We start from the raw sequence: 23,891 nt of genomic DNA, 5'->3' as shown, positions 1-23,891 counted from the left end.
CGTGTCGCTGCCATACACCCAGAACCTGTCAAGTGAATTCCACATTGCATCATTAAGGAGTGGAACACCACCATCTTTCCCACAGGTGGATTTTCACTTCAGCTGAGCTTCAATTTTCTCAAGTTTCTCTTGATTTTGGCTTTATGCTGAAAAGCACATTACATGTCCACTTCTCTTTTAATTTTATTGTGCACAACTACTTCTACTTCCCTACAGCACACCTCCACGTTATATATCCCTCAGCAAAGGAACTGCAACTTTAGCAAACATTATTTAAATGTTTGACATCCTAAAGCACACTTCTGTAACTGAAATCTGAACAGCATGTCTGAATTTATTCCAAATCTCCCACTAAAACCAATTTTTTTTTTTATAAATTTTATGCAATAGGATGTTTTCTTCCACTCTTTTCCAGCTGTGACACATTGACAATACATGGCCTAAAGTATGTGGAGATCCCTAACCAGCAAATAAAAAAAATTACTGCTAACATGAACTATAGCTCTGCTCCAGCTCATGTCCCAGGAAGCCTCTCTAGTGAGCTAGCGTGAGCAATACCAGGACCCTGGAACACGGCCTTCATCAGTGTTATTAATTACACCCGTGTTTTACCTGCTTCGCCCAGCAACAATGTCTCCAACTCTGCAGTTTCAGTACGGAGCATTTTGAATCTTTCAGCACTGAGTGCTGTAATGCACAAGAGTGTCCTGGTTTTGGGTCTTTTGATCATATTTGGTGTGATTTAACATGATAATCAGTGGTGGAAGAAGTATTCCAATCCTTAAGTAAAAGTACTAATATGACACAGTGACAATACACTGAAAGCAAAAGTCCAGCATTTAAAACCTTATTTACATAAACTCTATTCATATGTTTGTTGCATTTGCTGTTGATGTGGCAAATCTGAACTACTTTAAGCACTGCTGGTGACTCAAATCTTCAGCAATGCATCATATTCTATAAGATCATCATATGTTTGTAGTGTCGCCGTCCTGTGAGAACTACGTATCTCTAAAAAGTCAAAGCTAATGCAAGAGGATTTTAAAAATTGTTCATCCATCTAAAGAGGCTGAAGAGTCTTCTCAAGCAATCTGAGAAGTAACTAAAGCTGTCGTAATGTAGTAAAATTGAGTAAAAAGTACTATATTTGTAGTATATTATTGTAGTATAAGTACACTAGTTGAATACATGTACTTAGTTTCCACCACTGCATAAAGCTTGTACTTTGTATGTGGACGAGCTGGTTTGCCACCCATCGCGGCACAGTCATCGTTATACACGAGGCGACTGCAGGTGAAGACTTTGCTGCAGTATGATTCCTCCCTGCGGGCGTATTAGTCAATTCTGTTAACACGCTCTGCTGTGCTGGGCTCCGGATTAGTTTTTAATTACATTCCATAGTGCCGAGTGTCACCAGCCGCAAGCCCGACACAGTTTCACCTGCAACAAGCTTTACCTCGGGGAGACGAGGGTAGAGAGCCTGTGAGTAATGTACAATTTATACATAAATGAAATCATTGGAAATAAAAGAGCTGGTGCCACACTGAGTCCACAGCATGCCAACAGGTCTGACCTCGCTGTCTTACACTGGGTTCATGTCAATGTCAAAACAGTGTGAGTGTAAGTTCCTTCTATCTTGAGCTGGTGGGGAAAATGCACTAAAAATATAAAGTGAATTTCAGTCTAAACATTTCAGTAGTTTGAGTGTACTTTCACTGTGAGGACGACTTGATAGGTTGAAGTGTGTTTTCTGCAGTGCGTTGCTTCATTCATCCACTCATCACTCACTGATTTATTTCTTTGCACAGTTTCATATCATGACACGATCCGGGTCGGCTAATAAGTAGTGCACAGCAGAGCTTCAACCCCAGCACGCAGTCACTCAAATACACACACATGTGGAGTTCAAAGGACTCGACGTTTCCGCAGTTTTCACAGTTGATTTGTGTTTTTAAATGCTATTAAACTCAATCTGGGCTCCCACACAGACAGTGGAAAAGACACGGATTTGGAGCTGTTACCGCAGCGGAGCTCAGAGAATAAATGAGAATCTGATTCAGAGATTTTCAGGCAGTGTGAGATGGAGATAAACAGACAGAGAGCTCCCACACTCTCGCTTTCTGAGGATATAAAATAATTGAGTGTGAGAAAGCAGAAGAGATTATCGGTTAGCTAAAAGAAAACGCCACCATCAGTGACTACGTTTACATGCACATTAATTTCCTACTATTACTCCGAATATGTCAATATTCTGAATTTGATACGGGTCATATTCAGTTTAGACATTCCCAACGTACCGTTTTCCGATTTAGACGTGAGGGTCATGCAGATATTATTTGGGGTTTTGGAGCACTCTTTGAGCGTGCACACAGCACATTCAGAAAATGCCTCTCAGTTGGGTTTTTACCACAGTTTGCGACACACGGCCTCTTGTCTGTTTACGGTCAGCTCAAGGCCGAGTCAACAGTTTGCAAAGCAGGAGCAGAGATGCATGCGCAAGAGACAAACCCACATTTCTGGTCAGAAAGAGAAAAACACCTACTTTTAAATGTTATGAAAGACCTCGTCATTACATTGGTGCATGTAAACAGGAATTGAACATTGTCTTTTTTGGAATAAGGTCAAAAACCAGACCATTTGGTGCATGTAAACGCACTCACTTCCAGACTCGTTGCTTATGCACACAGTGTGGTTAAAATCTACAGCTTGGCCCCAGAGACAGAATCCAGGTCCAGAGAGGAGCTGAAGCCGTTTCAACCTTCCTTCACCTCCACGCATTAAGCGCCTGCATCTCTAATGAGGCGGAGTCCCTGAACGTGGCTCAGTGAGAGCCAAAGCGCAGCCATCTGTCTGTCTCGCAGTCTGAGTTTACTCCAGTATCTTGTGGTAGGGGAAGAGGGGTAGGTCTTCAATGAAAGCGGGAATGTCCATGATGGCCATGGCGCCCGCCATCTTGGGCGAGGCGGGAAGGAAGGTGAGCTTAGACACCTCGCCGTAGGTAGAGCCACTTAAATCCTCCGCTTTGCCCTCCTGTTGTTTACCACCAGCCTCCTCATCATTCTCCTCAGCACCAAATCCCACCACCTTCAGGAGACAGGGATGCATTTAGTGTTTTACATGCACACAGAAGTGAAAGAAAACCTAAACGTGCACTGACACACACTCACACACACATAAAGGCATTGCTTACGTGCACGCTGAGTTTGCGTCTGTTCTGTCCTCGGTGTTCTTTGTACCAGGAGATCAGCTCGGTCCTGGTCATCTGCTTCAGAGCCTCGATCTGCGTGAGGGAACCACAGAGATTCATCACCTCACTGCTGAGCCTTTTTTAGCTTTTTGTTTTGGTTTGGTTTAAGCAGCAAAGGGCAGACAAAGTTTCTAGCTGGTGGAGAAAGACGAGCATGTAGGATATTTGCCTAAGAAGGTGGAGAGTAAATATTGGACTTAAATTCATGTGTGTTTGCCACCACTTTCCATTACATATCCACAAAACACGACAATATGTCAATGCTGAGTAATCGTCAAGCTCTTTTCTACTACTTTGCCAATATTAGGAGTGAAATTGGCCATAAGATGTTGGCAGGAAAGCTGCTGTCAGCACTTGGAAACAGGGTTTTGTGTTTGATTTTCAAAATAAGTTGAAAAAGTGAAGAACAAGGCACATACAGCCAACTAACAGTCAGAGAACGCAGTAATATTGAAACAGCGAGAGACATTACTGCCGTGTAGACGTTTCTGTTTATTTAAAGTTCTGTGCTAAAGATGGAGGTTAGGATTAGAACTAAGGAGATGAATTCAGAGTCAATACCCCAAAAGCATAAAGAGTGTGCATGCATTTGTCTATTTGAAGATGGGTGTGTGTGTGCGTGTGTTACTCACTTTCTGAGGACTATAAATAAATAAATCTGTTTACACTGTCAAATTGTGGGGACACGTCCTCCTTAGAGGGACGAAATGCAAGTCCCCATAACATAAATCATTAAATTTCAGGGGCTTCCCCCAAACATTTAATAATTTACGTTATGTTGCATTTGGGTTAAGGTTTGGGTAAGGTTGTATTTCGGTTATGTTTAGGTTAAGAGTTTGACAAGAAGTGGGTCTAGTTAAGGTTAAGTCTCCAGGAAATGAATGAAAGTCTATGTAATGTCTGCGTGTGTGTGTTGTCCTCACCTCTCTGTTGAGCCTGTCAAACACATACTGCTGTGTGACCACCTCGGCCCAGTTCCTGTCCACCTCCTCCCCGAGGTGTGTGTCCTCACACTCCTTCAGCTTCACTAAAGCAGTCACCTGTACAGAACACACACACGGAGGTCACAGGGTTATCACACGCAACAGCAGCAGATCTGAATGAGCAGCTGGGTGTTAGATGGACATGTGTTATTAACCCACTGAACCCCACGATCATTTATCATCCTTTTTCATGATTTATGGCATTATTACTGTTTTCTGCATAAAAGACATGTTTGAGTTGTCCCTCCATCCAGCCGTGACTGTACTGTTTCCATATATTGGCGTGAAAACTGCACCCACAGTGAGTAAAACTGTGACAGGAGCAGAAACCGCCCAGAAACTGTTTGGGGTTCAGAGGGTTAAACCACCAAAGTAAGCTGAAGAGCAACTTTTGACATTTCTCAAACTTTCTGGAGGCTTTATGGAGCATTTGCTGCAACTTTTCAGCTTTTCCATAACAATGGGAAACTCACAAATACACAAACTAAAACACACACACAGACACAGACCTGAGTATTAAAGGCCTCCTCAGTCAGCGAATTGAGCTTCTCCCCAAATGAAGCCAAGAACTCTTCAATCTTTAACTCCACCAGCTCGGTACTGAGACAGAAAAGTTCATGAGAGGTAAGAGATATATTATAGGCTATAGGGTTTATTTGATTCCTTTAGTCATTTATCAGTTCCTCCCGCTTCTCCTTCCAGGGACCGGATAGATAAACTGTAGCTCGGCTTTGGGTGAACAGTAAGATAAATTATACCATGGTTTTGGGAAAGCACTTAAGATAAATCGTATGTTGCTTTTGGGCGGATGAAAGGTTACGTTTGCGTAGCAGACTCACTTGAACTTGGTGGCCTGTGTTTCCACTGTGACGGAGAAACCCAGAATGCCCGAGGTGTTCCTGCAGGTGGGGTAGACATGGTACCTGTGGAGGGAGACGCGGAAAAAGACAGCGAGGATGAGAGATGGCGAGGAGCAGATAAGCAGAGGCAGATCAGAATAACTACATGAGAAAGTGCATTACATTAGCCAAAAGCTAATACGCCGCCTGTCCCGACACTCGCTGCTTTGCACTCTATCACAAAACCAATCTGGAATTGAATCATGTCGGATGTAACAGGAGAAATGGAAGTGGAACAGTTAAGTGCAGGATTAATCGTGACTGACTTGCACATTTCAGACATGCTCAATAAAAGTCCTCCAGTTTCTTAACGAGCTCGGCACATGCTTATTCTTCTGGAGAGCACGACAATAATCCTTAATAAAGACAGAGACACGCAGGCAGAAACAGGAAGTACACGTGCTCATAAATAAGTTGTGTGGAAATGACAAAAGAATTGAAAAAAATGAAATTTATAAAGGGGTGGGGGGGCATAAAGGTAGTAACTTAATGATACTAATAACAATTCACATATTTAACAGAATTCAAACAAAAAGATGTAATACAATTCATATATAAAGACAGATTCAAGACCACATAACAAAAGGGATGTTCTTTTTGAAGCAACATATACAAATTCAAATGAGTAGTAAATAAATGATCATTAATACCGTGGGTGAGATAAAATGTGGTAAAAGTCATATTTTAATTTACCCAGATGTCTTAAAGAAGAGAGGAAATGTTACTGAGAACATGACAACACTCACCCCAGAGTCTCTTTGGTCCGCAGGAAGTCGAAGCAGGGTTCCTCCATGTGCATCTGAGAGACAACAACAAGTTAGAGGAGGCGTGGAGGAACGACAGAATGAATGGAGGGAAGCAAACACAATTCTTCAGCACTCACCACCAACAGCTCCATCAGCGTGTGTTCCCTCAAGGCTTTGGGGCCAGACTAGATAACAAGAGGGGAGAAAGAAAAATGGGAGTTAGTGAGCGTGAAACAAATGAAGCTCCAAAAATTAAAGATATGACCGTCTGAGGCGCGGTACCTGGTAGTAGACGGTGACCTCAGAGTTGGCGTCTCCCTTATTGAGCGATTTGACCTTACAGATGTGCTGCATCAGAGGAAGCTCCACCACCCTGAACATCACCGGCACCTCTGCTGGCAGCTTGGAGAACTGCAACTTTCTACCAGAGGAAAAACAGGAGGACAGAGAGGGAGGACGGAAAGGGGAGACGGAACAAAATAGGTGAGGAGGAGAGGAGGAAGGAAGGGAGGATGAACGTACGAAAGAGGGGGAAGAAGGAAAAAGCATAAGGGAAGACGGTTAAAGTGGAATCGTGGACGGAACAACTGAAGCTAATGGAAATTACTGTGTATGAGGCAAACAGATCCATCTGATTGTATAGTACTGGTGTTCTCATTAGGGAGCGCATTGAGTGTAATAGCTGACTTACTCTGTGACATACTGCAGGAACTGGTTTGACTCCTGTGGAGAAAACACAATGAAGCATAATGAACAGGTAGAGATAAGAGGGAGCGAGAGCGAGGAGAGGAAATCAGAGAAACATGAGAACAATGTCAAGTACACTCAAGGCAAGTGCAAGACACGAGCATTAACGTAATCATTAACTAATCAGCTTATTTCATTGTTAATCAATCTACTTGTGTGTGTGTGTGTGTGCTGCCTGCCGTCCACTCACAGTGCTGCTGAAGTTGCCCTGAACCAGGCCCTCAGCGTACAGCTCGGCCCTGAAACTCTGGCTGAACTCCATCAGCTCGTCGCTGGTCAGACCGGCCGTCAGAGCCTGATACTTCTCCACCATGGACCAGCGGGAGTGCTCCAGGATCAGCAGACGAACGTCCCTGAGAAAGGCGAGAGGGGAAAAGAGGACAAGAGAAGGTTTTCTCTCCGTTCGGGGCTGTCACACGTTTCACCACTAGAAGGCATCACAGACTTTAAGATGAGCCGGACAGCAGGATGCAAATGTCAGAGGGAAAACAAAAAAGACGGAGAGAGGGTAAACAACTCACTTGCCGAGTTTCTCGGGTTTAATGAGGATGTTGAAATAGGTTTTCTTGAGCTGTTCCGCGAACATGCTGAAGACATCAGGGGAGGCAGAGAAATCAGCCAGATGGTCAATGATCAGGTGGAACAGCAGCTGAGGCGAGATATGAGGGAGAAAGGCAGACAGACAGAATCCCCACCATCATCATCCACGAAGACAAAGAAAAAACATCGGTGTGTGTTTGTGTCCAGAATAAATACGTGACTGTGCTTCATGACATTATGTCACCGGGCAGTTTTAACTGCCTGAAAATGGTTTAAGAAGTAGCAAAAGTAGTTGTATATATATATGATACCTTAGAGGAACAGTGCCACATTTTAAGAAATATAATATACTACACTTGCTTTTTGCCAAGATGTAAATTAGAGGATTGATATTGCTCTCTGCAGCTCTCTGGTTAATGTAAAACAGCATATTTATTGGATAATGTAGACATGAGTGGTCGTTTTCCGCATGTGCAGTTTCTCCAGATGCACTCACTCACAGGCAATTTGTGGTTAAATCCTTTGACCTTGATGACGAGGCCGTGCTCACCGGCCACCAGTTTATACTCCAGCTGGGCCACTTCAGCCTCATAGGCCGGCTCTGCAAGGTTGTGGCCTAGGATGTTGACCAGCAGGTCAAACAAGACCACACTGGAGAGGAAGGCGAGGAAAACAAGAAGAAAGGAGGAGATAAAAAAAGGGAGGGAGAGGTAGAGGAGATGAGGTGAGATGGATGAGTTGCAGGGAAAAGCGAGAGCAATAATAATGGAGGCAGTAAAAGAGACGGGAGAGATAGAAAAGATGGAGACGGCAACAAATAAGAGCAAGAGAGACGACGGAAAGGAGAAGGATGAAAGAGGAAATGGATGTACAGAAAGACAGCGGGTAAGAGAGAAGTAAAAATAGAGGATTGAAGCGATGAAAAGGGGATGAGATAAAAGAAGAGTGGAAAAAAAAAAAGAGACGTTAATCAGCGCTGCAGCAAAAAACAAACACGATTTCCACAAGGTCACATTTGAGCCTGAACTCACTTCTTAGCAGACTGCTGGATTACAGGAGAGATTATGTGGAATCTGATGTAGGCTGCAGCAGGAAGAAGGACAAACGAGTGTCAACACCCCCTTAATGATACGTCAAGTCTTTATGGAAACATCTTGCATGCTAAATGATGCACACAGTGCAGGCGCACACACTCGCACACATCTCACCTTTAGGGATTTTGAATTTGTTGTCCTTCTTGTACCACAGGCAGCCCCTGTCGCTGTCGGCTATCCGGACAGGGAACTCGGTGTCTGGGCAGTCAGAGGGCTTCAGGGTGAAATCAGTGGCTGAACAAATGCACATAAACAATAAAACATCATAATTCTGCTCGGTACAATCTCATAAATAATGTCTGAGTATCAACAACTCAATATGTCCAGTTTGGGATAAACTTGCAGGTAGCTGTCAAAACTGTAAAAGATGTCCCCCCACCCGAATAAATCATTCAGCAACCCTTGGGCCAATAAGTGAAGACACATCATCTCTCCACACTCAGAATTGGTAATGTGGTGCTGTGGCCTTTCAAAATCTACAGAACAGGTCACATATCCAAAATGCATCAGCCAAGAAAGTTTGGTCACAATTGGACCAGATTTGCCAAGTTTGCCACATTTGAGTTTCAATCCTGACCTTTAATTAACGCACTCCAATTGGCCCAATCGATGCAGTTAGCAAAGATAGCTGGACTTGGGCAGAATGTGAAGGATCTGGGGCTATTAATATTCTAATTATAATAACAGTTGGTTGGCATTTTAGTCAGTGGTATATTACAGGAGCTGGTTCAGTGATGTTACAGAAAGGTGTGAGAAAACCACATTATCCTCATCACCAGTGGGCTGATTATTATTATTATTATTTCACAGATTGTATACGTCAAAGTCTGTTTACAGGTCCTGAGGAGTACAAACTGGAAAAATAAGCTGTGAAAGAAAAGAGTTAGAAAGAAGTGATCGTACCAGTCCTCTGCTAGCGGCTCGAGGCTACATTAGCTTCGACTAGCATAAGGCACCTGAATCTCCGACTGAACTGTCAGCAGTGGAGTTGCATTGTGGGTAATGCAGGCAACAGGTTTTGGTAAGGAAGGAGAACGTGTGGAATAAAAAAAGTAATATCTCTGCTATCTCTGATGTAGCTCACTATACATGAAATCAGTTCCTCCATGCACATGAAGACCAGCAAAGCCAAAATGAACTTTCTTTTTTTTTTCATTGTATGGGTTGACAGCAAAAGGTCTTAAATTGCAAAGTGTTCCTCTGAATTGGGCAGAAATTCTAGGAGGCCCAGAAAGCAGCAGGTAACAGGTTAATGCTCCGTTCCTCCAGGTTGGATCTGTATTGTGTATCTGATTACAAACTGCTGGAGCAAGTCATGCTCATGATCAGCACATTGGACGTGTCTCAGATGTCAGATGTGCTGTGCAGCAACAGCCCACTTTTTTGCCCGTAGTGTAAAAAAAAAAGTGCAGTTTATTCACCCACCAATGAACTTGTTTTCAGCAGGAAGGTGGAGGTCAGCGCTCAGCTCCAGGCTTCCCGTCCAGCGCTCCATCCACTCCGGCTGGATGTCTGCGCCAAGGGAAAATTAGCACAAAAGAAATATTTACGGATGAGATTCATGTTTTGAATTGAGTGACCTAAAGACTTTATCCCAACAAAAATGAAATATTGGTTTTTGGTCTTTTTTTTGTATCTAAATGCTGTTCCAACACTATTGTTTGCCATCTCAAAAGACAGAGATAAATGCTGGCATTTCTACTGCTGGCTGCCTGCATTATATCAGGCTGAATATCACCACACAAGGGGAAAAAGACAATGTATTCACTGAATGCCTACATTGTGGGAAGGAGCTGTTACAATGACAGCAAGCACACACACACACACACACACACACACACACACACACACACACACACACACACGCATGCAGAGAAACACACCCTCCACGCTGTATTGTGTGCCAAACCACTTCTCCCTGAGGGGACACTGGCCCTCATGTTCTGGTGACAACAGCATCAGGTTGGCTTTCTCTGGGGTGAGGAGGGACAAAGCTGCACCGATCACCTACACACACACACACACACGCGCACACACACACACACACACACACAAATAAAGTTTTTAGCAAAGAGAGCAGAGTTGGTCTTTTTCTTTGTTTCTAAATTACTTGTTTATGTGAGAACAATTCCAGCTGTCAATCACAATAAGAGGCAGCAAAACTGAAATATGCAAAGCCACAATTAGACCCTAATGTTTGATGCAAAATAACACACACCAATCAAAGACGGCACCGGCAGCTCGAGCGAGCACATTTGTGGCGTATGAAGCTTTAACATCGCTCACACATCAGACAGAAGAGATGTCCATATTTTTCCACTTTTCAGTGACCTGTTTCATTAACATCTTTATCTAAAAAAAGGAAACATAGGATTTTTAGAATAAAATCCTGAACTGGTTCACTCCCCGAACTACTGAACTACTTACTTCTGGACTGAACTCAAACATCAGCTGATCTCCTGTCAGGAAGTCGCCTTTGGGGAACAGCTGCATGTTCTCACAGATGTCCTCGACGTACTCTATAGGGTCAATCTGACAAAGAGGAATTCGTTCTCAGTGGTTAAAAAAACAAACAAACAAAAAAAAAGGAAAAAAACAGCAGCACTTGAATATCTGGATCCTTACTTGCTCCTGATAGTGGAACTCGTTGGCTTCAATCTTCTGAATCTCTTCATATATTCTGAATGCACGAACAAACAGAATGAAATATTACTTTACTCATCCCACACAGGAGCTCGGATGTCACAACATCCACACTTAAGACTGATTAAGGAACATAACAGAAACAAAAATAATAAATCTATAAACAAACAAACAAACAGACCCAGAACATTAACCTGTCAGTATCCAGTATAGTGCAGTATTAACTACCTCCTGCCCTACGATTTAACAAAAAGACAGACAGAGTATAGAAGCTGTGGCTCTCATTGTGCTGTTTTGTGAGACTGTGTGTGTGAGTGCCTTTGCTGTGGGCCGAGTGTCTGCAGCATCTTCAGGTACTGGAACACCAGGTGAGTCACCTGTGGAAGACCACAGACGCACAGAAATTAGATGGTATAACTTAAAAGTCCCTCAGCTTTAATGAATCACTACAAAATTCATTTTACTGGTAAATCACTGCGAAATGCCTCTTTTTTCGCTATCACTGACGGCGGTTAAGTGAAATGTACTGTAAAGTTTTAGAAACCACAACAATTGCACTGATGCAAGCTGCCAATCGTGTTGATGATTGTCCTTTGATTACAGTTATTAGAAGGAGCGACGACAATCATTTGAAAAAAAGGTGTCTTCATTTTAAATCCTAAACAGGAAGTAATGTGCGTCTTCATTCGCCCCCTTCTACACATTCAGACATATAAATGAAAATGTCACCTCCGCCTTTGTGAATACAGAGTGCTAATTATTAACCGTGAACAACAAGGTCCTCAGTCCTGACCCAGCGGTTTGTCAGAGGAGAGCACAGGAAGAGAGGTATGGCGTGATCATCGCTGTGGATGCAAAGGTGAACGTCACAGAGTATAAACAGCTTCGTGCAGACGTCAGAGTGGTGTCAATCAAGAAAGTGGACGAGCGTCAAACTGCACCTTTACAGTGCTCAAGGTTTACAATTCAACAGGTGAAATAAGCTATTAAAAATGTATGAAAATACAATAGACCAACGATTCCAAAGAAAACTGAACCTTTCAAACTCACTTGCATTTATGCCTCCCCTGCCAAATTCATCACATTACTTTTGTGTATTTTACTATTTTAACCTGCTACCAAGTGAGCCTCGGGTGTGCTTTCTGCTAACAAAATACCCAAAGTATGCCACTTCCCGGCCCGCTGTGCATGCCGTACGTAACTGTGTTTGGCGCCCTTCACTAAAAGTCAGAAAACAAGCGCCCTGTGATCCAAACAACTCCGCGTTCGCCCTCTCTGAATGAAAGAATAAGTGATGAAGTGCTCTTGATCACAGTAAACAGCATCCTCAAGGCCGTTGCAGCATTTATACAGCAGCTATCAACGCAAGTTTGTTGACTTGAAACATTTTTCCACATAAGTGCTTCAGATTAGAAAACAGTCCTCCCGTTGAATGATCGCCGGCTGCCTCCCTGATTAGCGCAAGCATTGTCATGGCAACTGATAACGCAGACTGCTTCCTCAACATGACCTGTTGTATTAATGAAAACACGGCGAGAGGCCAGCTGGGTCCGCGCAGCGTACGTCAACTTACACCGCTTCCAAGTGTGTGAACGTCTCAAAGTCTGCACCGTATCGACTGACATGCGAGGAAAACACTGAGTCTCTGAGATCTGACAGCAGTGTTTTGGGTGATGAGCTACAAACTGAGGATGAACGTGTGAAACTGCTGCTTGTTTCTGGTTCCTGCTCAGGCTGCAGTGTTTCTGTGTATCCAGAGGATGAAAGGAGAGCCAAAGAATTTTCTTTACCTGGTAGAAATTTTGGAAACCTTCATCGGTGAGGGTGATGGAGATGGAGAAGATAGAGTAGGTGGTGTTTTGGTCAAAGCCCGTTTCACTGTTTCCTCCAAACAAAGCCAGAGCCCAGCACCTAAAGACATAAACACACACATTAAGTGCTAAAATATGTGCAGGGCAATAGCAGAAAATCTGTCACTTCATGTTGATCGCAGACAACTCTTCTGTGGTCCCTTTGCGACGGTAAAGCTCTCACAATCCCAGAGCCAAGAAATAACACGTATCACTCTGTTATGTGTTTGTCCCGCCTTGCGTGCAGCTCTTCATTCATTTAAAAATGAAAAGCAACTTGCAGAGATTTCAAACTTTCCTGAGCTGGGCAATCCGTCACAGCGAACATCATGTCTGCTTTTATCTGCATGAGGAAATGTTCTAGCGGTATGATGATGCACTGAAAGGCAAAGGTCGGTTTGAAAAGTCTGCACCGCATTACCAAACAAGTGGAAGTGATGCTGACTGTGATGGATGACACCGAGCGAGTTTTATATCTCGGAAAGTTTTCGTGCTGCACTGAAATGAGCTGAAACCAGTGGTGGGGAAAAAAAATGCGTGAAAAAAGCGTGGTGTATTTATTCTGTTGTATACAGAATGTAGTAAAACCTTCAAAAAAACAGGCTGGCATGGTCCTTTAAAACTGGAGGCGACTGATCAAAACAGTTTGTGATGGACGCACAAACACACAGACCGCTCCCCGGTTGCACTGAGGGGGACAACAATGGCCCCATTTCAAACCAGCCTCTCGGCCCTTGACGTTGTGATTGTCTGAACTCGGTAAAAACAAGCACTCTACTGCCTCAGCAGTTTGCTTCGACTGGGAATTGAGACAGAGTACACTCAAATTTCACTGTTGTCATTTATCAACAATTGAAAACAGCTCACACAGTAAATTGGAATATTCTATCAAACGCTCAAAGTGGTGCTGATGGTAAAGGGACTACTGGATGAGCTCTTGGTACTGTGGGACGACAGAGGGTTTGGCGAATCACTTTGCCACTTAGCAACGAGAGGCTGAAATGCTCTTGTACAACCACATCCAGCGGTGAGAATGTATGAATCACATCGTCGAGTGGGCTGGCAAAGTGTATATATTGAAGATTGGGCTCTAACACTCAGGGCTCGCTCAGAGCTTGAAAAAGCTCATGTATACCCAGCAAATTGAAGACCTTTTAATTGGGTTTTGGAGTGCCCTCGAATCAGAAAAACAAACAGACAGAGGCAATAACACTCACTTCTTCCTGAGCACTGAGAGGATGCTTCCTGTGCCTTCATGGCCAATCAGCCAAGAGATGTAGTGGAGAGGCTTCACTCTGAAAAGAGAAGGGAAGAACATGAAAAGGAGAAACAAAAAACATTGATGCAATCCCTCTACAATCAAGGCAAAGCATGGTATCTTTTGGCTGGTCTAATTCTGTGTTTATATGAAGAGGCAGCACTCTGGGGGAAGGAGACGGGGACATGGAGAAAAAACAAAAAGAGAGAAACAAACAGTGGATGCAATTTCTTCCAAGTGAGGGGACAGCACGGTCTGTTACGTCCAATTCTGCATTCATGTGAGCTGTATATGTACTGTAGGGCTGGGAGATATGGCTAAAATCTTCAATCACAGTTTATATATCATGATATAGAAATTGCTGCGTAAATTCAGTTAAGAAATGGCTTAAAGTGACAAGTTTCTCTCTCACATCATGGGTTGGTTGGGATGTCTCCTGCTCTGTGTTTATAATTTCACTCTCTTCTTCTGCAGCGGTTTGCAAACCAGCTTAGAGGTGCATTACCACCAGCAAATGTCGCCCTCATGCCACATGAGAACGTGGCAGCTGGATTCGACAGCCTGATGCAAGTGTACAGCAGAGACACTGAAGGGTCACTTAAGCCTTGCCAAATCTCTACCGGTGGACACATGTCGACCATTTCGCCCAATCCTAATGTACTGTGCATGTACTGCATGTAGCTCACCTGTAGTATTTCTCCTGAGGGGGGAGGGCCCAGGTGATATTTAAAGCATGAACTTTCCTAACAGGCACCACTGCAAGCACACAGTCAGAGAAACACCATGAACACCAGCTTAAGTTCAACCAAAACACATTTCATCTCATTCCATCTCAGACTGCTCTGTTTGAACACCTTTCAGAGGACTGGAGAGGTAAAATAATAAAGTAAGAAAAAAGCTGAGTTTAGAAGAAACCCCTCAGGTTTATTCCGAGTTTTGAGAACCACTGCTCTACAGAACGAGTACACCAGATGTGTTCAGTATTCAGAGATGTGCAGTAAGATTGATCGGTACCTCTGTAGAGCTTGTTAAAGGCTCGTGTGTCAAAGGGATCCAGCATGTCAGAGAAATCTGGCTTGGGCAGATCACTGTAGGCACAAAAACAGAATTATGGGAAGCAAGAGAGACGATCAGTTAAACGATCCCACTATGGCACACTAAACATGTCCTGAACCAACCATCATGCTTTTTTATAACTGCAAGAATCAAATGTTTTTTAAGAAAACAGCTGAGAGCACCTTGTCTCTGCCAGGCGTCACTCCATAATGTTGACTTTTTGTATGCTCTTAGCCTGATGAAACTGAATTTAGTTCATCTGAAGGAGTCAAAAGAGGCTTGAGAATATTTCATAAGCTTTCAGATGAGAGAAATTTCATCAAACCATACGAGGTTACATAATTGGAATGAAGGCATTAAAAACTGGAGGTTATGTGGTTTTCCCATCACAGTGATACGCATGTTGGTTCTCTTAAAAAAAAAAAAAAACTGCCGCAGTGACTCATAAAGCAAACAGAAGTGGAGTTCTGTAAGAAAACACTAATTCAGCTTGACTTGAGGGAGAAATTATCCCTTTCAGGTGTGGAATGTTGGAAAAAAAAACCCCACACGCCTGAGATGAAGGGAGGTAAAAAAGAGCCGAAAGAGAGAAGGAGGGAGGCTTGACATTTACATTGGAGCAGAGTCTCACAGGATATTCAGACTCAATCTATATCACACCGGCACCTCATCACGGTGACTGAGAGCCTCTTCTCCAATACTCACTTGTTAGGCACCTTGCTGAAGATCTCTCTCACCCACTCCTCCAGAGTGTCCAGCTTCTCTAAAGGACAGAGCGAGTGAAGGAGGAGAAATTAGAGCTGGAGTGCGTCTCAATAATTCTGGCTGAAAACTCATAACTCTGGGTTTAGCGTGAGCCTGTGCAGTATCATCAAAAATGTATCACGGAGCAATGAAAGGCTCCAGTCCTGTTTTTGCTTTGGATACTATTTATGGTCAGTTTTTCTGCAATAGCCATTCAATGTGCTGCATTAGATTGTGAAATTCTGCATAGTAGTTTCATTGTAGCTGCCAGAGTCCCTCTTTCCTGTGTCAAATTACACACACAAGGGAGGCATAAAAAAAAAGATGCATGTATTTCAGTGTTACTGTTTATGATTCTGTCTCATTGATGAAAGCCTCCCTGTTTACCGAGCGCTCTCCCACAGTAGGCGTGTCAATGCCTACAGTAACAATGGCGTCGATATGAAGTTAGGATCCGTCTCGCATAAGGTCACGTTTTGGACACATGAACACTTCTCTTTGTGTAAGCATTCTTTGCTTGAAGAAAAGCACTCCTGCCCAGCGCAGCATGAGATCGGATCGTAATTGAATGCTCACAGCATGATGGAAAAAGGCCAGTTATTGAATTCATTCTTTAATAAAACAACATGATTCTTTCCGGCCCAGTTTGTTTGGCTGTGCAGTAATCGGATGAAGAAGCTGCTCAAGGTGAGTTTTTCTGGTTACAGATATCAATACTTGTGTGAAGTGGATGGATTTGGGCGTGTTATTGAAACATACTCGATTTTATGGCTAACCACGAGTGTCACAGAATAAACTGTGACTGAAATCTTAAAATCAATAGCTTAAAGCTAAAATTTCTGTACCAACAATGCATCAAATGGCTATGTGTAAAGTGAAATTAGCGTCTCCCAGTGAGCGTTTTAGTCTTTCAGCATTTTTTTTTTTTGGTTTATGGCTTCCAACTTTATTGCTTTGGTTCACTCTCACAGCTCTCGTCCATCTTGTTTTCAGCAGAAAAGCTCTTAAAACCCACCTGCCCTGCACCAAACATCAGACAGACAGAGTTAGCAACTAGTTGGTGAAAACAGAGGGTTTAGCAGCTGAAAAGCTCGATATTTGCCTCAGGAGTTGGTGGAGACCAAAAACTGAGTCAGAAGCAGAGTGAGCGCTGGACTTATATTTGGTGGACACACACACACAAAAAAAGACTCTAAATGGATGTTGTTTCACATCCACTGTGTGTCTACAAAGCAAGTGTTTGCAACTATGCTACACCATCTTTATCAGGTCATAATATGTCAACATTGTGGTTAGGGCCCCCGAAATCAATTCATGCTGTTTCAAAGCGGCATTTCCCTGAAGATTTAGACAACAGCTGTTAAATGTCATGTCATGCAATTTCTACACGGTTTATTATTTAGTAGTTCAATGCAGCATCATCTCCCAAGTGAAACACTGGTAGTATATAAACGCTGTTGTTTTAAAGTATCCAGAAATCATCATGACAAATTTGCATCACTTTACACCAGTTTCTGTCTTGAAGATTTTTATTTAAATTAATGTCTGTTGAGTCACACTCAACTGCCAGTTGGGGTCACATGGTGGTGTTTGAGCCTATGGCACACTGGTGAAAGGAATGCAGTTTTTATCTATCTGCAGCATTATGAACTGGATGTCTACCTCTGTGTAAATTCTGCATAAAGTTTTTGCTCATGCAAACCAAAAATTTCCTTCTGCTGCACCTTCACATTAAAAGCATTTAACTGGCGAACCATGAGCTGACTCTTATTATGAGGCAATCAGATGACATGCATAGTGTTTTTCATAGCACTTATCGCTATCGTTCATCAAAAACTGCGTTTACAAAACAAGACAATGCTCATTTTTACGATTGTTTTGACAGCAGATCAGTTTGAAATATTGCAGGGAGTAATGGAACAAGAAGGAGCAGCCACAGTGAGCTGTTAGAAAGAAGAGCTGCAGGCGACAGGCTGCAAACCAACTTCAATTTCTCAGCAAGGTAACGAACTCCTTTCAGTTTCACTCTGCCCTGCTGTTCGCAGACTCATGCCGTGTGCGGCATTAAATCAGATCAAAGGCCAGTTATTGCCTGACTTCTTTATTAATACAACAATATTTTGTTTTGCTGCCTCCAGAATAATGTGACCTGTAGTATTAAACTGCATTTGCCACATCAACCAGGATGGATATCATAGAGATTACCACTTTAAGTAGCAACAGAGGTTTCGACAGGAAAGGATGATTTTTCCCAGCACAAATGCCAACACCACTCATCATTTTACTTGTATGCAATAGTTAATTAGCTGTATAATAATTTCTGCGAAAGCTTGAAAAAATGTGTTGGATAATTTGTATATGACTTTGTTTTTGAGAGAGATTGCAATTTGAGCTGATTCGGGAATAATTGAGCACAGTCGGCTGAACATGGATGAAGTGGATCCTTATTAGAGCTGCAACAAATGATGTTTTATCTGTCCATTAAACCAGAGATTGTTTTTTTTTTTTTCCAATGAATCAGTTCATTTGTTGTATGAAAGCATCAATCTACTAATGGACTAGTTCTTGATGTAATAGATTTTCCTAACCTTTTGACTGCACAGCCAGAGTCATGTAGTGGGCAGAGTAGTATTTCTTCCAGAAGGCACGCAGCCGCTTATAGACATTGATCTTCTTCTTCTTTGGCTCCTCCTTCAGTGTCTGGGCATTCCCTGGTGTTGTCACAAGTGGGCAATCAATTCACTAGAACTAAAAACACTGCAGAAATGGTTTACAAATGCAGGGATATCAGCAAGAAAAGGAGACTTGGCATCTGTCTCAGCACTCCTGTTTGTTATTGCTGAATATACCCCAAGGAGGCCCTGCGTGTATTATGTGTCCCAGCGGTTGTGTTTACCAACTCACCCCAGCAGAACTTGCCCATAGGGTGTCCAGGTTTGGCCAAACTGCCAAACAGCATCTCCTTCCTGTGGGAGTCCGACGGCTTAGCCAGCTGGTACTCTGAAAGACAGAAGGAGAGACAAAAAGACTTGAGATGAAAGAAAAAGACAGCGATCATTGGTGTGCAAAAGAGCTGCACGAGGAGAACCCAGCAATGCAAAGATTAACTCCAAGTACAACAGCTCAAATGTAATGTCTCAGGATGGACGAGTGACGCGCAGAAGCACCAAGACTCACCGCTGTCAACGGCCTCCACCTCCCTATCAATGGCATCTCGGATCATCAGGGGGCAGATGAAGAACTGAGCCCACCTAAGAGGGCGACAAGACAGAGAGATTATAATCAGGGGCCAGATAGCAGCCAGAGATAAGACACAGGTCAGACAGAGACAATCAGACGTAGACTGGAAACCACAGACAACAGCAGAATGGCGGGCGGCTGATTGCACCATATCCTGTGACCCATCATAGACATTAGTTTCAGCTGTTTTGCCACTCAGATACCTTATTTGATAGGCATTGGCAGAAATGCTTGTCTCATAGTATTTTGACAGGGTCACAAATTTCAGCACACTTAAATAAAGCAATAAAAAAAGTATGATTAAAAACATTTGCAGTTTCAATACAGCTAATATTCCAGGTCATAGTCTACAGGGTAACACAAGCTGTATTAGCAGTTTGTGTGTTCAAACTTAATTAAAATGAGTTTACTAACCACTAAATTAAAACAGGTCACACCACACAAAACAATTCTTGCAAAGAAATGAACTAAAAATGTATACCCGGCAACTGCCAAGTGTAGCATAACTGTTGCATAACGTTGCTAACTGAACCAACTGACAAAGCTAACGTTGGCTTGCTAACTGAGGAGTGAGCTAAAAGGGTAGAAATGGAATAGGGCTAGGTTTGACATGACATGTTGATTTAAATGCTGCTTACTAACAATGTGATAAGGGACATTTTTTCATTTTTTTATTTCTCAAAAAACAACACAAATTACAAAATGTTATGCTACTAATGTTAGCCTAGCTAGCATAAGTGACTTAACCTCAGCTAAATTAGCTTAATCACATATTTCTATATTATATCATTTTCCCACCTACTAGCTTGTGACATTACAGTAACTTCCTGCACTGGAGATTTTTCCTAGCAAGTGATTTAGTCAACATTTTTTAGGTTTTAATGGTCCAACATGATTTAGTAACAAGCTAGTAGTTAAGAGATATCACCCTTTAATTGGTCTTTAGTATGGTTTAATATGCAAGTGCTTTAACAAGTTTATTGTCCCCTTTTCTTGTTCTTGTGTTTCTTTATCTGAATCATCTGTTGTTGTTTTGATTGTCTAAAAGTCCACTTCTTGGGATCACCTTGGTACCTGAATGTTGACAGCATAAGTTGCAAGGCTGCAAGGTTGTAACCATTGCCAGTTGGATTCCAGCCGGCCACCTTTCTTGCATGTCATACCCCTCTCTCGCCCTCACTTCCTGTCAATCATTTTACTGTAACTGTGCAATAAAGGCAAAAGAAGTCCACTTCTTAAGAACACCTGCTCTGAAAACAAAAGAAAAACCCCTCTGATCCTTTCTCACCTGTCAAGGGCCTCTTTGAAGCTTTTCCTCTGGACGTCAAACTGGAAGATGGTCCTCTCGCAGTCGGTGGAGGCGTTGTCACTCCCACCATGCTTCTTGAGGAAAGCATCAAAGCCATTTTCTGAGGGGTACTTCTCACTGCCCATGAACACCACTGGGGCACAACACAAAAACAGTAAGGGAGAGAGAAGAGAAGAAAACCAAGTGTAAATCAAACAATAAAGGAAAAGTCCACAACAGCTACTTGGCGATGCGTCTTGCATTTCCAGTTTCTTTTTATCTGGACAGCTGGCCAAACACAGACGGTGTGGCATTATATTTCCTGCTGAGCTGCAATAGAATTTGATAGTATTTTTCCAGATATAGCGGTAATAGATATCTCTAAATGTTGCTGTTAACATCTGGTGACAGTTTTGATGACAGTCTGTAAGAATGAGGCTTTCTTTGCAAACAGACCGTTTAGAAACAATGTTCAACAATCATATCGGTGGAGGAGACAGATATAACAATTTCTCCACTGACAGTAGCATCAGCGGACCGGAATGCAATTCAGAAGATATGTTGCATTTCAAGAGAAGACAGCAACTCTTGCTTCTTTTGGACCGGAAAAAATCCTTAACGCAACAAGTTCCCGTCGGTTGTCTGTTGCTCGGTGGAGGGTATTTTGGGAAACGTCAGAAATTATTAACTGAGGTAGAAGTAGACAAAACAGGTTAAGAAAAAGAGGTTATGCTAAATAATTTAAAATAGCAAAATAACTCCTGGAATGCATTAAATATGGTTGCTGAGTTTTTCCTTGTCCAAATCCAGACAAAGGCAAAGAGTCTCAGGATGTGGGCTGTTTTACATACGGTGCACAGGCAAATTTTTCATTCGTGATTTTGGGCTATGCAAATGAAACATGACTTGACTTGATAGGTGAGAGAAACCAATGCAAGACTATCTATGGGAGGATTAACCCTTGACCAAGCAAAGACGAGAAGTTCCTTCTGAATGAAAAGACTTGATCCTCTCTGGCTGAATACTCACTGTGTTCCAGAAAGTGAGCGAGGCCAGGGAGGTCAACGGGGTCGCTGAAGCTGCCCGCTCCAACACACAGCGCTGCTGCAGACTGACACACACAGGGTATCAACTTATGCTTCAGTCCTGCAGTACACTTAAAGGTTCAGGTGATGGTATTCTACGTTTTAGTTATTGTCAGTGAATTCTATCACAAGACCAAAACCAGCAGCTTTTTCCTGTGTGCCACGGAACTTCATTGTTGTCCGGGGTGACCCTCTTTACCATGAACACTGAGGTTTATTTTGAGTCAATCCTACGAACGTCAGCCTGCTGCCGTAAACGCTCAAACCACATCTGCAGCTGAAAATAGTCCATGACAAATGCATTATTTACTCCAGTTTGATAAACGTTTGCTACAAAACTACACTGCTGGCTGGCTTTTTAGAGAATTGTTTAACTTGTTTAACAATGAAACTATATATTTGTGTTCTATGAAGTGTTCCTCAGCCCATGTATCAACATCCTTTATCACAAAGTGGTGAACCTCGCTCCATCCTCGCTTGTGAACGAGTGAGCCTTTCGAGGATGCCCCTTTCATACCCAATCATGATACTATAGTTTCCAGTTTGTACCCTTTTGCATTAATAACATCTGCATATCTGATTTCTTTAGTTTCAACATGACTCCAGATCTTTCTCCTCTTCTGAAATATAACACATCTAGTCTGCTTAAAAAGAAATAGAGGGCGACATGAAAAACTTTCTCATGGTACCTGTTTCTCTGCGTTTCCTTTCTTCTTTTTCCCCTCATCGTCATCATCTTCTTCACCATCACAGCTTCCCTGCTCATCGTCGTCCTCTTGTTCAGACTCGTCCCCTGTTTCATCTCCAGAGTCATCGTCCTCCTCTTCCTCTTCATCGTCATCTTCTCCCTCCGAGTCCGAGTCTCCGGATGCTGCTGGGCCGCTGTAGTCTGAGATGAGCAGAGCTTGCAGCCCGTTGTCCAGCACGATGTACCTGGAGGGAGTAAAGTGTACAGGTTAAACATCACAGACAGCTTTGAGAAACGGTGTTGTTTCATTGAGTTTTACAGCTTTAACTGTTTTTTCTTATTTTGAACGGGCCGTTCAATCAAATTTCTCTTTGCAGACTGCATCTTATATCCTCTGAGACTCTTATTCTATGCTTTTTCACAGCAAATTTCTGTGTGTGTGTGTGTGCCCCGCGGAGGCCTCAGGCACTGGTGTGTGCTTATAGCATGAAATCATCCGATCAAACTACAATAATACTGTACTGATCCAGCTGGGAGAGAGGCTCGATATCATTTTTGGATCTGGGTTAGTGGATCTGGGTCATTTTCTCAGCACTTTCTCGCTCATGAAATTGAGAAAACAGTATCCTCACATGTGTATCACTGCACGTAAAATAATATTAATAACGATGACTGAGAATAAAGTGTAAAATAGAGGAGATAAATCATGCAGCAGGGCTACAGTGCATGACGGAAATACTCAGGAGAATGGCCACCTCTGGTATAAAAGCTTGAATCTGGATTTTAACTCGTGCAGTAGAGGTGTTCTTTACCTGTACTGTTTAGGATCACTGGGGGACTTTATTATCTCGCTGTCTCCAACATTGTCCTCTCCTCCACCTCCTCCAGCATCCCCTGCAGCCTGGCTCTCTTCCCGGGACACGGGGTCTGCATCTTCTGCTGAGGCTCCTGCTTGGACCGAGCCCGAGGAGTCACACGCTGGGGCGTTTCTGGATTTGTTTGTCTGCGGCATCCTCGGCAGAGATGATGGGACTTTGGCACTGCGGGCTGACAGCAAGGCGCGACCATAAACAACAGGACAGCTCGCTGTCACCGTTAATTTACTCCTCAGCACGGCAACACACCGTGTCAGCCTGAACACAGCTATGATGAAGACCGTCCCTGACAGACGAGTATGGCAAAATAAGAAGCTCAGAAACCAAAGGGACCGAAACAACACAGATTAACCAAGACCCTGTCTATGGAAGAGGCCTATAGGTTTGAACCTGAACTGTCACACACACACAGACGCACACACACACACATACACACCAGCCAGCCAGCGCCCACAATACAGCTATTCACAGGCTGTCTGGGTGTTTCGCCCTACTCAGCTCGATGTCAGCTAAAATACGGCCCAGCCAGGCGACCCCAACCAAAACCTGAACCTCTTCATGGGCACAACTCTCAACACAGACCACCAGGAACCACGTTAAAAACAGGCAACACTGACTCCAGTATCCTTTACATACACAGGAAGATAACACACAAAATGAGTGCTACGGGCTAAAATAAGAATTTAATGTCAACAAACAACAACGAATATTCTTTAAAATGAGCTTCGGCGGGTTCGGTCAGTGTTCTGCTTCAAGGCAAAGCCGAAGCGAAACTTTAACAAGTACTTCACGAAGCCGGTGCGACAACAATGTATCCATACCTTCCTCCCTGCTGACAGCACAAGGGCCTCGACATATGCGAATACGAGCGGCTGCCCAACAAGCAGCGCTGTGATTCGCTGGGAACG

The 23,891-nt window shown here is 43.1% G+C and overlaps 1 protein-coding gene across 1 annotated transcript; it reads right to left on the bottom strand.

Annotated features, from left to right (window-relative positions):
• Positions 1-1,762: 1,762 nt before the first annotated feature.
• On the bottom strand, positions 1,763-23,846 carry LOC143332032 (nardilysin-like). The gene is made up of 32 exons (XM_076749257.1): positions 23,805-23,846; positions 22,921-23,155; positions 22,110-22,353; positions 21,365-21,446; positions 20,336-20,489; positions 18,985-19,058; positions 18,712-18,807; positions 18,396-18,518; positions 15,769-15,826; positions 15,022-15,095; positions 14,694-14,763; positions 13,967-14,044; positions 12,690-12,810; positions 11,218-11,276; positions 10,882-10,936; positions 10,684-10,788; positions 10,140-10,263; positions 9,682-9,768; positions 8,371-8,490; positions 8,194-8,245; positions 7,663-7,813; positions 7,144-7,271; positions 6,813-6,975; positions 6,567-6,598; positions 6,158-6,296; positions 6,013-6,060; positions 5,876-5,928; positions 5,070-5,153; positions 4,740-4,830; positions 4,171-4,287; positions 3,191-3,280; positions 1,763-3,084 (listed from the first exon to the last, which is right to left on the bottom strand). Exons 2-32 carry the CDS (start codon positions 23,118-23,120, stop codon positions 2,869-2,871), a joined length of 3,288 nt encoding a protein of 1,095 aa, XP_076605372.1. The 5' UTR covers positions 23,121-23,155; positions 23,805-23,846; the 3' UTR covers positions 1,763-2,868.
• Positions 23,847-23,891: the final 45 nt, after the last annotated feature.

This window comes from Chaetodon auriga, chromosome 14, assembly GCF_051107435.1.
Source record: "Chaetodon auriga isolate fChaAug3 chromosome 14, fChaAug3.hap1, whole genome shotgun sequence".
Classification (NCBI taxonomy): Eukaryota; Metazoa; Chordata; class Actinopteri; order Chaetodontiformes; family Chaetodontidae; genus Chaetodon; species Chaetodon auriga.
This window is presented reverse-complemented; position numbering and strand designations above follow the sequence as displayed.